At 43.9% G+C, this 16,181-nt stretch overlaps 1 protein-coding gene across 1 annotated transcript in view; it reads right to left on the bottom strand.

Moving 5' to 3' along the window:
• The window catches only part of LOC115149123 (unconventional myosin-XVIIIa-like), a 105,605-nt gene that overhangs the window by 38,679 nt on the left and 50,745 nt on the right, over positions 1–16,181 (bottom strand). The window contains exons 13-19 of the mRNA XM_029691660.1: positions 15,273–15,359; positions 9,949–10,087; positions 7,396–7,555; positions 7,125–7,311; positions 6,318–6,525; positions 6,058–6,167; positions 1,286–1,351 (exon numbers count right to left, since the gene is read on the bottom strand). Coding sequence (XP_029547520.1) covers positions 1,286–1,351; positions 6,058–6,167; positions 6,318–6,525; positions 7,125–7,311; positions 7,396–7,555; positions 9,949–10,087; positions 15,273–15,359 — 957 coding nt within the window. The remainder of the gene's footprint in view (positions 1–1,285; positions 1,352–6,057; positions 6,168–6,317; positions 6,526–7,124; positions 7,312–7,395; positions 7,556–9,948; positions 10,088–15,272; positions 15,360–16,181) is intronic.

The raw sequence follows: 16,181 nt of genomic DNA, 5'->3' as shown, positions 1-16,181 counted from the left end.
GTTAGCATTGTGTCCCTATTGGCTAGGTCAGAGGTGAAACAGATTTAAAGGTACATCACATGCACCTGTCATTCACACACACACACAGAAAGACAATCATGCCAGTGCTGTGTGAAGCAGTGTGAAGGCTGGTGGCAGTCATTCAGCTCCTTAAGGCGAAGGATAGACATTGATGGGAGTGCCGTCTCTATCCAAGGCCTCCATAGCCAGGCTCCAGTGCTTTATTAATGACCAAACCTCCCTGGCATACATGAAAGAACCAGGAGGTGGAACTGACCCAAACAATTAATAAAGTAAGGTGACCAGATTTTGGAAATTCAAATTAGGGGACATTTGTTTTTAGCTGTGGACATGGAACTATATTTAACTATCAATTTCCGCTTTAGATATAGTATCTAGCCCGATATGGAGAAGAGGGGTACATACTGTACAATGTCATGAAATTGGCTTTAAAATCAAACTGATGTTTCTCTTTTGCCCTCTTAGAAATGTTCTCCACAGAGGGTGCTGGAAAGAATGAAGTGTCAGCCGTACTTTGTCCATCCTGTAACCGCCGTCTGGGTTCTATTATGATCAGAATGGATACATCAAATGTGACTCCATCTCGTTAGCCATGTGACTTCCTGTTGTGACAGTGTTTACTACAGTGAGAGTTGCGTGGGCCAGTGTCATGAGAAGATTTGGTGCTGCTGTTAATTGGCATTCTGCTGGGACCACTGCTGTTGCTAGGACGCCGTTGGAATGCTTTGCGAAGAACCATCTTGGTGTTAATCTACTCCGCAGCCCAGATAAATTTCAAACCCCCGAAGGCAACTGCAGCGGTCTACAAAATAATTACCATCTCTCCCATGTTGTAATATGGTCCATTAAAATTACTAGCATCTGGGAGCATAGGAGCCATTGTTTCTCCCACTGTTGTTACTCCTGATTTTCTTGTTGGCTTTGGGCCACTTCTGAGCTGATGGGATTAAACAAGTCCATCAACTGCCAGAAACTACTCCATAATGAAATGAATACAAAGGAGACATGATTGTGCGTCTCCCAGTGAGGCTGGAAGGCAGGCATGGCTCTCACATTAAAGAGACTTCCAGGGCAGCCAACACTTGCCAGACAGTTCACCCAGTGACAAACATTCCTCAAGGAGAAACACCTGGAAGGAGGAATCTATAGCTACAAATGAAGGGAATCTACTGTATGCAACACCAGTTTGAGTTTCTATAACCCCTAGCACACAATATAATAATATGAACAGAGGTAGTTTTACTGTGGTAGTAGTGGTACTGACCCTGCTCAGTCCCATGTGATAGCTGTTCTTCTCCAGGTCCAGGGACTCCAGCAGCTCCTCCACAGCCTGGAAACACACACAGATCAGTCACTGCCCTTCTACCCCCGGATTATCCCTCTACAGCAGTCCCGCGGAGTTGACGACTAACACAGAGGATCCCAACAACCACTGCTCTTACCAGACAGATTGACAGAATCCTGAACTATATTGCTTTTGCATTCTCCCCTCACACCTCTGCCCCCAATCCCCAGCCTCTCAGAGGAGAGGGTGTGCAGGGAGAGCAGCAAATGAAAACTGACCAGACAGCTCATCCTTCAGAATCCACCTGCTCCAGGCTCATTTCTCCAGGCCCCGTGGTGGTCTTGGCCCCATAGCAGTCTTCTAGATTACACTGTGAGAGGGGCTGCACTGGGGGTCTTTTGTCTGATGCCATTTCCACAGAAACCCCGTTCTGAGAAGCTGACGCAGGGGAAATCTGCTTCCCTCTGTTTTTACCCACTTCGCTCACGCTCTCCCATATGTTTTATTCCCCACCGTTTCACTTCAGCCGATCTCCTCTTGCAGGGGACCGATACACAATTGACCATCATTGATAGATAACCTCAAAGAAAAACACTCATTAGCAATCCTCCCTTCACAGGTTGGATTACACTGAAACACTTTAAAAGGACCAGTACAGTCAATGGACCAGTACAGTAATGTTCCTGTGTTTTATATACATTTACACACTATGAGTGTAATAATACTGTGAAAATGAAAATGCCCTTTTAGTGTAAGAGCTGTTTGAACAAACCGCCTGAAATTTCAACCTGTTTTACTGGGATGGAGTTTTGGCCTGCCTGGTGACATCACCAATTAGTTAATAGACCAATAAGAAAAAGGGTTCCAAACCTCTCTAATAACAGCTAGTTTTCCCCTCTCCACTCAGACCAATCCCAGACAGTCCTAGCAAAATTCTTTGAGAAATTGCTCTTTCCTAAGAAGACATTTTTGTAAATGTTTTACCATTTTAATTGTTACCCAGAAATTTGATATTGAGCTAAAACTAGCTACATTGGACTTTTAACCATTAGACCCTCTCGCCAGTCACATCTCACATAAACAAATGCAATTTCCGACAAGATAGAACTGCCAAAGGGGGCAGAGTTGCAATGTAGTGCAGAGATAGTATGACAGAACTCTGCAGGCTATCCAGGTCTGTGCCCAAACAATTCAAGCTTCTACTTTTAAAAATCCACCTTTCCAGAAACAAGTCTCTCACCATTGCCGCTCGTTATAGAGCCCTTTCAGCCCCCAGCTGTGCCCTGGACACCATATGTAAATTGATTGCCCCCCCATCTATTTTCAGAGTTCGTATTGTTAGGTGACCTAAACTGGGACATGCTTAACACCCCGGCCGTCCTACTAGATGCCCTCAATCTCACACAAATGATCAAGGAACCCACCAGGTACAACCTTAAATCCGTAACCATGGGCACCGTCTTAGATATCATCCTGGCCAACTTGCCCTCTAAATACACCTCCGCTGTCTTCAACCAGGATCTCAGCGATAACTGCCTCATTGCCTCCGTGCGTAATGGGTCCGCGGTCAAACGACCACCCCTCATCACTGTCAAACGCTCCCTAAAACACTTCAGCGAGCAGGCCTTTCTAATCGACCTGGCCCGGGTATCCTGGAAGGATATTGACCTCATTCCATCAGTAGAGGATGCCTGGTTATTCTTTAAAAGTGCTTTCCTCACCATCTTATATAAGCATGCCCATTCAAAAAATGGAGAACTAAGAACAGATATAGCCCTTGGTTCACTCCAGACTTGACTGCCCTTGACCAGCACAAAAACATCCTGTGGCGTTCTGCATTAGCATCAAATAGCCCCCTCGATAAGCAACTTTTCAGGGAAGTCAGGAACTAATATACTCAGTCAGTTAGGAAAGCTAAGGCTAACTTTTTCAAACAGAAATTTGCATCCTGTAGCACTAATTCCAAAAAGTTTTGGGACACTGTAAAGTCCATGGAGAATAAGAGCACCTCCTCCCAGCTGCCCACTGCACTGAGGCTAGGAAACACTGTCACCACCGATAATCCCACGATAATTGAGAATTTCAATAAGCATTTTTCTATGGCTGGCCATGCTTTCCACCTGGCTACCCCTACCCCGGCCAACATCTCCCCTACAGCAACTTGCCCAAGACCCCCCCCCCGCTTCTCCTTCACCCAAATCCAGACAGCTGATGTTCTGAAAGAGCTGCAAAATCTGGATCCCTACAAATCATCTGGGCTAGAAAATCTGGACCCTCTCTATATTTATCAGCCAAAATTGTTGAAACCCCTATTACTAGCCTGTTCAACCTCTTCCGTAGTCTGAGATCCCCAAAGATTGGAAAGCTGCCGTGGTCATCCCCCTCCTCAAAGGGGGAGACACTCTAGACCCAAACTGTTATAGACCTATATCCATCCTGCCCTGCTTTTCTAAAATCTTCGAAAGCCAAGTTAATAAACAGATCACCGACCATTTCGAATACCACCGTACCTTCTCCACTATGCAATCTGGTTTCCGAGCTGATCATGGGTGCACCTCAGCCACGCTCAAGGTTCGAAACGATATCATAACCGCCATCGATAAAAGACAGTACTGTGCAGCCATCTTCATCGACCTGGCCAAGGCTTTCAACTCTGTCAATCATCGCATTCTTTTCGGCAGACTCAATAGCCTTGGCTTCTCAAATGACTGCCTCGCTTGGTTCACCAACTACTTCTCAGACAGAGTTCAGTGTGTCAAATCGGAGGGCCTGTTGTCCGGACCTCTGCCAGTCTCTAAGGGGGTGCCACAGTGTTACATTTTTGGGCTGACTCTTTTCTCTATATATGTCAATGATGTCGCTCTTGCTGCTGGTGATTCTCTGATCCACCTCCACGCAGACACCATTCTGTATACATTTGGCCCTTCTTTGGACACTGTGCTAACAAACCTCCAAATGAGCTTCAATGCCATACAACACTCCTTCCGTGGCCTCCAACTGCTTTTAAATGCTCGTAAAACTAAGTGCAAGCTCTTCAACCGATTGCTGCCCGCACCCTCCCACCCGACTAGCATCACTACTCTGGATGGTTCTGACTTAGAATATGTGGACAACTACAAATACCTAGGTGTCTGGTTAGACTGTAAACTCTCCTTCCAGACTCACATTAAGCATCTCCAATCCAAAATTAAATCTAGAATCAGCTTCCTATTTCGCAATAAAGCCTCCTTCACTCATGCCGCCAAACATACCCCCGGAAAACTGACTATCCTACCGATCCTTGACTTTGGCGATGTCATTTACAAAATAGTCTTCAACACTCTACTCAGTAAACTAGATTTAGTCTATCACAGTGCCATCCGTTTTGTCACCAAAGCCCCATATACTACCCACCACTGCGACCTGTATGCTCTCGTTGGCTGGCCCTCACTACATATTTGTCGCCAAACCCACTGGATCCAGGTCATCTATAAGTCTTTGCTAGGTAAAGGCCCGCCTTATCTCAGCTCACTGGTCACCATAGCAACACCTACCCGTAGTACGCGCTCCAGCAGGTATATTTCACTGGTCATCCCCAAAGCCAACACTTCCTTTGGCCGCCTTTCCTTCCCATTCTCTGCTGCCAATGACTGGAACGAATTGCAAAAATCTCTGAAGCTGGAGTCTTACATCTCCCTCTCTAACTTTAAGCATCAGCTTTCAGAGCTGATCACTGTACCTGTACACAGCCAATCTGTAAATAGCACACCCAACTACCTCATCCCCATACTGTTACTTATTCTCTTGCTCTTTTGCACCCCAGTATCTCTACTTGCACATCATCATCTGCACATCTATCACTCCAGTGTTAATGTTAAATTGTAATTATTTCGCCTCTATGGCCCATTTATTGCCTAACCTCAGTACTCTTCTACATTTGAACACACTGTATATAGATTATTCTATTGTGTTATTGACTGTGCATTTGTTTATGTATAACTCTGTGTTGTTGTTTTTGTCGCACTGCTTTGTTTTATCTTGGCCAGGTCACAGTTGTAAATGAGAACTTGTCTTCAACTGGCCTACCTGGTTAAATAAAAGTGAAATAAAATAAAAAGTGGGGAGCTCCCTTCCTAAGCATATCATTAGGGCAAAACAATATATTTCACCAAGTTGATAAGTGCAAGTCTTGGGTATTTTGTTCAGCCCTAAACTCCAGTGCAATTAGAAGACCTTTGCTTCCTGTCTCTGCTCGTCATTGATTAAACTTGGTAGGGAGTGGGCTGCAGCTGGGGATAAGTTGATTAGGTCATCACAATGGCCCTGATTAATAGAGGTTTATTCCTCTGTCAGTGGGCTACTGACAGCCAGGCAGGAGATGGTCTATTCAGCTCAAATCAAATGTTACTTGTCACATGCGCCGAACACAACAGGTGCCAGCACGTCGAACCTTACAGTGAAATGCTTACTTACGAGCCCTTAACCAACAATGCAGTTTTTGGAAAAAGACTTAAAAAATTTATAAATAAAGTAACAAATAATTAAAGAGCAGCAGTAAAATAACAATAGCGAGGCTATATACAGGGGGTAATGGTACAGAGTCAATGTGTGGGGGCACCGGTTAGTCGAGGTAATATATACACATGTGGGCAGAGTTATTCAAGTGAGTTATGCATAGATAATAACAGCTCATTAATATAACAATGCAGACCTCTGTTGTTGGCCTGAATCATATTATTTTCTCCAAACACACACAGAAAAATTTGACTCACCTTCTTCTCATCCGTCACTATGTAGTTGCGGCCAAGATTCTTGGTCAGGTGTGGTGCCAGCACGTCGAAGCGGCGGCAGAATTCGGAGAAGACCATGTGATCAGGGTATCCTGTATAGACAATGACATCGGGGTAAGGTTATAAAGCTACAATTTTTTGTACATAAATATTTATTTTAAACACTGCTCTGTGAAGAAAAGCAGTGTTCGGTTTGAGAGACCCTTCCAGACCTTCCTTGTCTAACATCCACCGCCTCTTACCTTGTCGGTAGATTCTAAGAGCATCAAGCAGCTTGGAGCCGCGGAGCTGAGACCGGAGCAGGGCCACATCCAGCTGCATCAGGCCAGAGTCTCCACTCTCCGCCTGGGCCTCCAACTCCCCTCTGCCCGCCCGCAGGGCATCAGCATTGGGCAGCAGGCAGTGGATAAAGTGAACCCTGGACCTCCGCACAGTGTCCAGCAGAGCGTCCTACAGGAGATAGGGGAGTTAGCTGGGACTGAAATGGTAACAGTGAGTGCTATGAGAGAGGGAAAGGCCTTAGCATGCATCGAGAGAGTAGCCGGCCTATCAGAGACCAAACCTTTAAATCATAAGCAAAGGCTCCATACACTGGCTCTCACTAATGGATATAATAGCACATTTCACACATTAAGCAATCTTATGAAATAATCCGCCTGGGTTTGAATAAATGGTATAGTTAAGGAAAGTACTCTCAGGAGCAGGAAATGTAATGCCTAGGCCCTACACGGGGGCGGCTCCTAGCGCCTACCCTTTCAAGCTGTAATAATATGGCAAAAACACAGCAAGATGGATGATCCCCCAAGCGCTATGCGGACACCTCTCCCGGGGGTAGGGGATATATTAGGCAGTGCTAATTAAATGACTCCTATTACTGAATCAGCCCGTGTGTTGGATTCAAATGAGAGGCCCTGTGGCCCAACACAACTTAGCTGGATATGCTCAGAGTGTTACAGGAACAGAAGTGTAAATATGATTTTTTGGGAAGCCCTCTCGCTTTCCTTCTTTCCACCAGACCTGCCCTCTGCAGACGGCTTGCAGCCTCTCACCACTTGTAGTTTTATCTGGATGCAGAGGGACTTCTTCTTGACGGCCGTCACTCCAGTGGTGAAAGTCTTCCTCATGCTGGTGGCGCGCCGCAATGCCAGCTGGGAAACACCCTCCAGGCCCGCGATGGAGCCTGACAGGGTGGTGGCCCCGCCTCCTCGGCTCATAAACAGACCACTGATGTTCTTCCTGGAAAGGAGAGAGACAAGCAGATCAGGTCAGACATGTCTGTTGCAAGCATTGCCAATCAAGCTAAAACATTGTGGGTCTTACTTGTGGGAGTCCTGCAGGAGACTCCCTGCGTTGGTAGAGGCAGGGTTCTGTTTGGCATGGCTCAGCCAACCACGGGCGTCATACTCCACCCAGTCTGTCCCATGACTGTGACCCAACAGAAAGTGATGCGGCTTCCCACTCTTCAGCAGCAAGGTGTGACCTGACAGGTAGAGAGGGAAAACGAATTGATAACAGTTAGGTATTTCAACAAATGTTTGGATGCATAGATGGATGTTTATATGTGTGCATTGTGTGGCAATGAACAAAGTGCATTCGGAAAGTATTCAGACCCCTTGACTTTTCCCACATTACAGCCTTATTCTAAAATAGATTTTTTTTTTTAATCCTCAATAATACTCCATAATGACAAAGCGAAAATTGGTTTTTAGAAATGTTTGCGAACAAAAAAACAGAACCTTTGCCGAAGAGACTCAAAATTGAGCTTGGGTGCATCCCGTTTCCATTGACCATCCTTGTAATGTTTCTACAACTTGATTGGAGTCCACCTGTGGTGAATTCATATGATTGAACATGATTTGGAAAGGACAACACCTGTCTATATAAGGTCCCACAGATGACAGTGCATGTAAGAGCAAAAACTAAGTCATGAGGTTGAAGGAATTGTCCGTAGAGCTCCGAGACAGGATTGTGTTGAGGCACAGATCTAGGGAAGGGTACCAAAACATTTCTGCAGCATTGAAGGTCCCCAAGAACACAGTGGCCACCATCATTCTTAAATGGAAGAAGTTTGGAACCACCAAGAATCTTACTAAAGCTGTCCGCCCGGCCAAATTGAGCAATCGGGAGAAGGGTTTTGGTCAGGGAGGTGTGCCTCTGTAGAGATGGGAGAAGCTTCCAGAAAGACAACCTTCTTTGCAGCACTCCACCAATCAGGCCTTTACAGTAGAGTGGCCAGACGGAAGCCACTCCTCAGTAAAATGCACGACAGCCCGCTTGGGATTTGTCAAAAGGCACCTAAAGGTGTCCCAGACCATGAGAAAGATTCTCTGGTTTGATGAAACCAAGATTGAACTCTTTGGCCTGAATGCCAAGCGTCACGTCTGGAGGAAACCTGGCACCATCCCTACGGTGAAGCATGGTGGCAGCATCATGCTGTTGGGATGTTTTTTAGAGGCAGGGACTGGGAGACTAGTCAGTATCGAGGGAAAGATGAATCGGAGCAAAGTACTGAGATACTTCATGAAAAGCTACTCCAGAGCACTCAGGACCTCAGACTGGGGCAAAGGTTCACCTTCCAACAGGATAACGACCCTAAGCACACAGCCAAGACAATGCAGGAGTGGCTTCGGGACAGGTCTCGATGTCCTTGAGTGCCCAGCCAGAGCCCGGACTTGAACATCTCTGGAGAGACCTGAAAATAGCTGTGCAGCGATACTCCCCATCCAACCTGACAGAACTTGAGAGGATATGCAAAGAATGGGAGAAACTCCACAAACACAGGTGTGCCAAGCTTGTAGCATCATACCAAAACCTGTTTTTACTTTGTCATTATGGGGTATTGTGTTTAGATTGATGAGGGGAAAAAACGATTTAATCAATGTTAGAATAAGGCTGTACCATAACTAAATTTGGAAAAAGTCAAGGGGCCTGAATACTTTCCGAATGTATATGAAGTATATGAAGAAGAAAAAAACATACAAATAAATTAATCATATCACCAGACAATATATTTCCTATAAAGCACTTAATTTTTTTATATAATTTTTTTAAAACAATATTTTACCTCAACATAGTGTGAAATGCACAAACAATATCCTAAATGTAGGATAATTTTGCTGATGGGCAATGAGGACTCTCGGGATCTTTCCCCCATGGCAATTCCATTGTTTTGATATAGTGAAGCTAAAACGTTTAATTTCTCTATAGTCCAGTATATTGTATTGGAGATAAAATGTTCCATATGAGGCGACAGTATATAATATAATGTCACCTTTTATTTGAGGGTATTTTCATACATATCCATTTTATCGTTTAGAAATGAAAGCACTTTATGGATCTTGTCCCCCCATTTGAAGATGTCATAAGTATTTGGACAAATGCACTTATGAGTAGTCAAAAGTTCAGTTTTGGACCCATATTCCTAGCACACAATGACTACATCAGGCTTGTGACTCTAAAAACTTGTTAGATGCATTTGCTGTTTATTTTCGTTGCGTTTCCGATTATGTTGTGGTTGCCAATAGAAATGAATGGTAAACAATGTAGTGTCATTTTGAAGTCACTTTATTATAAATAAATAATAGAATACGTTTCTGAACACTTCAACATTCATGTGGATGCTACCATGATTAATGGTAATCATGAATGAATCATTAATAATGAGTGATAAATATCATACCCCGCCAAAAAATTCTAACCTAAAAATGCTAACATCCCTTGGGGTATGATCTTTGTGCCTCTAACTTTCTTGTGTGTGTGTGTGTGTGTGTGTGAGAGAGAGCGATAACAGATGTGACTGTTGTTGAGCTGTGCCTGAGTGATGAGCTACAGATTTGACACTGTGTGTGTGTGTGTGTGTGTGTGTGTGTTCACCTTTGCTCTCTCCCTCAGCAGGGCCATAGTAACTGAAGAGGCGTCCCAGTAGAGTATCCTCTGAACCCCCAGGCTGCAGAGCCTCCTCTTCCATCAGCCACAACAGGCCCCGAGCCTCATCAGTCCTCAGCGTCCGCACCTGGCACACACACACACACACGTATACACTGGTCAGATATGCCTCTACCCAGTCCTTCGGATGGTTGTACAGTGCTTTCAGAAAGTATCCATACTCCTTGACTTATTCCACATTTTGTTGTGTTACAGCCTGAATTCAAACCCATCTATACACAATACCCCATAATGAAAAAGTGTTACAGCCTGAATTCAAACCCATCTATACACAATACCCCATAATGAAAAAGTGTTACAGCCTGAATTCAAACCCATCTATACACAATACCCCATAATGAAAAAGTGAAAGGAAAAAGAATTCTCCTAAAAACAGGTTATTCACACCCCTGAGTCAATACATGTTAGAATCACCTAAAGGCAGCAATTACAGCTGTGAGTCTTTCTGGGTAAGTCTCTATGGATTGTACAATATTTGCACATTATTCTTTAAAACAATTATTCAACGTCTGTCAAGTTGGTTGTTGATCATTGCTAGACAGCCATTTTCATGTCTTGCCATAGACTTTCAAGAAGATTTAAGTCAAAACTGTAACTAGGCCACTCAGGAACATTCAAAGTCGTTGTGGTAAGCAACTCCAGTGTATATTTAGCCTTGTATTTTAGGTTATTGTCTTGCTAAAAGGTGAATTTGTCTCTTTGTCTGTTGGAAAGCAGCCTGAACCAGGTTTTCCTCTAGGACTTTGCCTGTGCTTAGCTCTATTCTGTTTATTTTTTATCCCAAAAAACTCCCTAGTCCTTGCCGATGACAAGCATACCCATAACATGATGCAGTCACCACCATGCTTGAAAATATGAAGAGTGATGTGATGGATTTGCCCCAAACATAGTGCTTTGTATTCAGGACATAAAGTACATTTCTTTGCCACATTTTTTGCAGTTTTACTTTTGTGCATTATTGCAAACAGGATGCATGTTTTAGAATATTTGTATTCTGTACAGGATTCCTTCTTTTCACTCTGTCATTTAGATTAGTATTGTGGAGTAACTACAATGTTGTTGATCCATCCTCAGTTTTCTCCTATCACAGCCATAAAACTATTTTAAAGTCACCATTGGCCTCATGGTGAAATCCCTGAGTGGTTTCCTTCCTCTCCAGCAACTGAGTTAGGAAGGACACCTGTATCTTTGTAATGGCTGGGTGTATTGATACACCATCCAAAGTGTAATTAATAAACTTTACCATGCTCAAAAGGTATATTCATTGCCTGCTTTTTTTATCCATCTACCAATAGGTGCCGTTCTTTGTGAGGCATTGGAAAACCTCCCTGGTCTTTGTGGTTGAATCTGTGTTTGAAATTCACTGCTCGACTGAGGGCCCTTGCATATTATGTAATCATTCACTGCTCGACTGAGGGCCCTTGCATATTATGTAGTTATTCAAAAATAATTTTAAACACTATTATTGCACACGTAGTGCAATAAATCCTATTTTTACTCATGAATTTATTTAGGCTTGCCATAACAAAGGGGTTGAATACTTATTGACTCAAACCATTTCAGCATTTCTTAAAACATAATTCCACTTTGACATTATTGACATTAGGCTGTAACAGCAAGGGGACAAAAGTCAAGGGGTGTGAATACTTTCTGAAGGCACTGTATATCAGTAGAAACACCAGTCTCAGCAAAATACACAGAAACAAGACTTACTGGGTCCTTAGCTTGCTTTTCAACCTATACATACCTGGCTCACTTTAGCAAAGACTCTCAGCCAGCTCAGTCATACTCACACTCCAAGGCCTGAGGTGAAGCCAGCTCTCATAATATAACCCTCTACTTTGTAGCAAATGTTTTTGTTACAAGGCTTTTCACCTGTAATAGCACAGCACCTATCTCAACTCTCTCCGGACTAGATTTCCACAACAAACAATAAAAACGGTGTGATTGAGGCAACTGATCATTTTTACCACCAAAATATTTCACTGACAACACAGTGAAACACTGGCCAAAATCTGTCTTGCCTACTACTAAAACTACATACTGTGTACTAATCATGCTACATACTATTTCGAACACACTGTTTAGTTATGCAATAAGCAACAAATATCAACATACTAGGCTGAGAATGCGTCATCTAATGAGCAATGGAGTTTATTCCAACCATTTGTTCATTTTGGTACAGCGCGTCACCTTATGTAATTATCATCTGCTGTCAAACACATGTGTCTCGAAAGACGATTCTCTTCCTCAAGAGCATGCATTGAATTCTACTAGACAAAAATACGAAATTAGTATGACATCCTGCCATTTAAAGCATGCTCAAATTTCCAAAACTATAAAATGTTCGATTTTGGCATACCCAAAATGCCTACTATTTAGAATGCAGTATGAGTATTCAGAAACGTCCACTGCTTTCAGATTAAGGCTTTATTGAATAACAACCACAAAAATACAGTAGTTTTTCATAAAGCAATTGCAGTAGTTTGTTTTGTGAGGTCCAGACGGCAGAGAGAGACAGGCCATTAGACATGGCTCTCATTATGTCTAGTATCAGAGAAAGAGCTCAGAGAGCACTGGAGCATTCAGGAAGCCTGCACTCTACACAGGCCACTTCAGCAATTATCACTAGAATGCCAGCCATAATTGAGCTTTTTGGTATAACAGAACTCTAAACCGTTTCTCTTGAAATGGCTCTTTCTAAATTAAAGAATATACAGTGCATTCGGAAAGTATACAGACCTCGTCTTTTCCCCAAAAAAATGTACGTTACAGCCTTATTCTAAAACTGATTAAATACATTTTCCTCCTCATCAATCTACACACAATACCCCATAATGACAAATAGTTTTTTAGAAAGTTTGCAAATGTATTAAAAATAAATAACATATTCAGACCCTTTTCTATGAGACTCAAAATTAAGCTCAGGTGCATCCTGTTTCCATTGATCATCCTTGAGATGTTTATAAAACTTGATTGAAGTCCACCTGTGCTAAATTCAATTGATCGGACATGATTTAGAAATGCACACAGCAGACTATATAAGGTCCCACAGTTGACAGTGCATATCAGAGCAAAAACCAAGCCATGAGGTCAAAGGAATTGTCCCTAGAGCTCTGAGATAAGATTGTTTCGAGGCACAGATCTGGGGAGGGTACCAAAGAATGTCTACTGCATTGAAGGTCCCCAAGAACACAGTGGCCTCCATCATTCTTAAATGGATGGAGTTTGAACGCCTAACACTCTTCCTAGAGCTATTTTCCCAGCCAAACTGAGCAATTGGGGGAGAAGGGCCTTGGTCAGGGAGGTGACCAAAAACCTGATGGTAACTCTGACAGAGCTCCTCTGTGGAGATGGGAGAACCTTCCAGAAGGACAACCATCTCTGCAGCACTCTACCATAAAGGCCTGATTTGATGGAGTGGCCAGACAGAAGCCAATTCTCAGTAAATGGCACATGACAGCCTGCTTGGAATTTGCAAAAGGCACCTGAAGGACTCTCAGACCATGAGAAACATATACATATGTATACCCACTTGGCAGAGTGAACAAAATGCTTCAGTGTTTTTACACTCTTCTCCCCTCTGATTTCTTTCAGCAGCGGTGGGAAAGTTAGCGTGTGGGGGGGGGCGGGGGGGTTTGAAGCTAATTCCCTGCAATTCTACTAAATTTGCCATGTCTTTTTCTGTATTCTTATGCTGAGTTACTCAAAAATAACTAAATCAAAAATGGGGGCCCCATGCCATGACATTTTGGGAATTTTAGATTCTCCCTGACTGTCTAGTTTAATTTGGTGGTTGTTAGTTCTCAAAGATGATCTTATGAACACATAGCGCCATTATCTTTTCTATATACCTGATCTTAGTCATTTAAGTTTACACTGAAAACAGTTTACCAACATATTTTGGGGGAGTGGTGGTAACGATGTGGCAACGACGGCCCGCCGCTGCTAAATTAATATAGGGGAAACTGACACTTAACATTAGGGGATGATAACTAGTATTGTTGAATTCTTTGAGCATTTATATATAAAAATAATCCCTCGGTCAGATTGGACGTGCACACGCTCGCACGCAGCCACACACACATACATAAAAAAAGCCTCTTCCTGGACCACTAAAAGCCTCTTCCTGGACCACTAAAAGCCTTCAGTGAACCCATGGGTACTGCCTTTTTAATGTCAGGGGCCAACATTTGAAGAGTGTCAGTGTAAATTCAACTGTCAGCTTTCATCCTTGTGTCTCGACATCAACAGAGTGCTCTCTAATGGCGTGGGCGGTGCCATTCTTTTGCTTTTGTCAGCCTTTAAAAAGGTTTTGGCCTTTTACAGCCATCTGCTGTACACTGGTTCAGTGCTTTTGAAGACTGCTCCCGCAGGGCCAGCACCCCTTAAAACGTAGAGTACTCAACGCAACCAACCAGGAATTATTATAAAGCTAGCTCTGACACTGTCAACACCATATCATTTCTGTTTCCATGGCACACACTGGAGGAGAAGCAAAAAAATGTTTTTCTTCCACCAGAGTAAGTTTAGTTTTCTTTTGCTGAATGAAATATCTTCTTTCTCCTTCAACTTTCTTCCTGTTGGTTTCTCTACGCAGGCATTAAGATATCATGCTCACTCTTCTAAGGTGAAAAATAAACAAAACAAACTGAAAATTCTAAAATTTGCAAAAATGTATCAAATAACTAGACTGACTCACTGTGAATCTCAAAGAAGTCATGAATGTAATTACAATATGCATAAAGGTGCACCGTGAACTGTGTGGCAGTCAGAGAGGCAGGGTGCCACGATTACAGAGATCTGGCAGTTGAAAGTGCCAAAAGATTCATAAGGGAGTTCATGTGAAATAATGTGTCACAGGACTGTGCCAATATCAAACAGAAATCCCATAGAAAGGTGATGAGAGAACTGCTGTACAGCATGAAGCTGCCATGGTCATAGAAAGGAAGACTTCATTTAAATTCTCTAACCAAGTAAACTCGTGTGTGAATATAGCTATTTCAAAATATTTTACCTTTATTTAACTAGGCAAATCAGTTAAGAACAAATTCTTATTTTACAATGATGGCCTACCCCGGCCAAACCCTCCTGTAACCTGGGAGACGCTGGGCCAGTTGTGCGCTGCCCTATGGGACTCCCGATCACGGCCGGTTGTGATACAGCCCAGGACTGAACCAGGGTCTGTAGTGACGCCTCTAGCACTGAGATGCAGCGCCTTAGACCGCTGCGTCACTAAGGAGTGTACTTACCAGGGCTTGACTTGGCGCTTGGTCTACTGCAGCTACAGACTGAGATGTGCTGGGCTCCATGTCATCTAATGCGAGCTCTATGTTTTCCTAAGTGGGGACAGAAGGGATGATTAGGAACCAATGACAGTAACATAGATCTGAAGGGCGGCAAGTTTTTAGTTGTCTACTTTAGGAATTAGTTTAGTATGTTACTCATTATCAGCTACAGTACACCACCTCAAGCTGAACCTCGGCAAGACGGAGCTGCTCTTCCTCCCGGGGAAGGACTGCCCTTTCCATGATCTCGCCATCGCGGTTGACAACTCCATTGTGTCCTCCTCCCAGAGTGCTAAGAGCCTCGGCGTGACCCTGGACAACACCCTGTCGTTCTCCGCTAACATCAAGGCGGTGACCCGATCCTGTAGGTTCATGCTATACAACATTCGCAGAGTACAACCCTGCCTCACACAGGAAGCGGCGCAGGTCCTAATCCAGGCACTTGTCATCTCCCGTCTGGATTACTGCAACTCGCTGTTGGCGGGGCTCCCTGCCTGTGCCATTAAACCTCTACAACTCATCCAGAACACCGCAGCCTGTCTGGTGTTCAACCTTCCCATGTTCTCTCACATCACCCCGCTCCTCCACACACTCCACTGGCTTCCAGTTGAAGCTCGCATCTGCTACAAGACCATGGTGCTTGTCTACGGAGCTGTGAGGGGAACGGCACCTCCGTACCTTCAGGCTCTGATCAGGCCCTACACCCAAACAAGGGCACTGCGTTCATCCACCTCTGGCCTGCTGGCCCCCCTACCTCTGCGGAAGCACAGTTCCCGCTCAACCCAGTCAAAACTGTTCGCTGCTCTGGCACCCCAATGGTGGAACAAGCTCCCTCACGACGCCAGGACAGCGGAGTCAATCACCACCTTCCGT

This window comes from Salmo trutta, chromosome 15, assembly GCF_901001165.1.
Source record: "Salmo trutta chromosome 15, fSalTru1.1, whole genome shotgun sequence".
Classification (NCBI taxonomy): domain Eukaryota; kingdom Metazoa; phylum Chordata; class Actinopteri; order Salmoniformes; family Salmonidae; genus Salmo; species Salmo trutta.
This window is presented reverse-complemented; position numbering and strand designations above follow the sequence as displayed.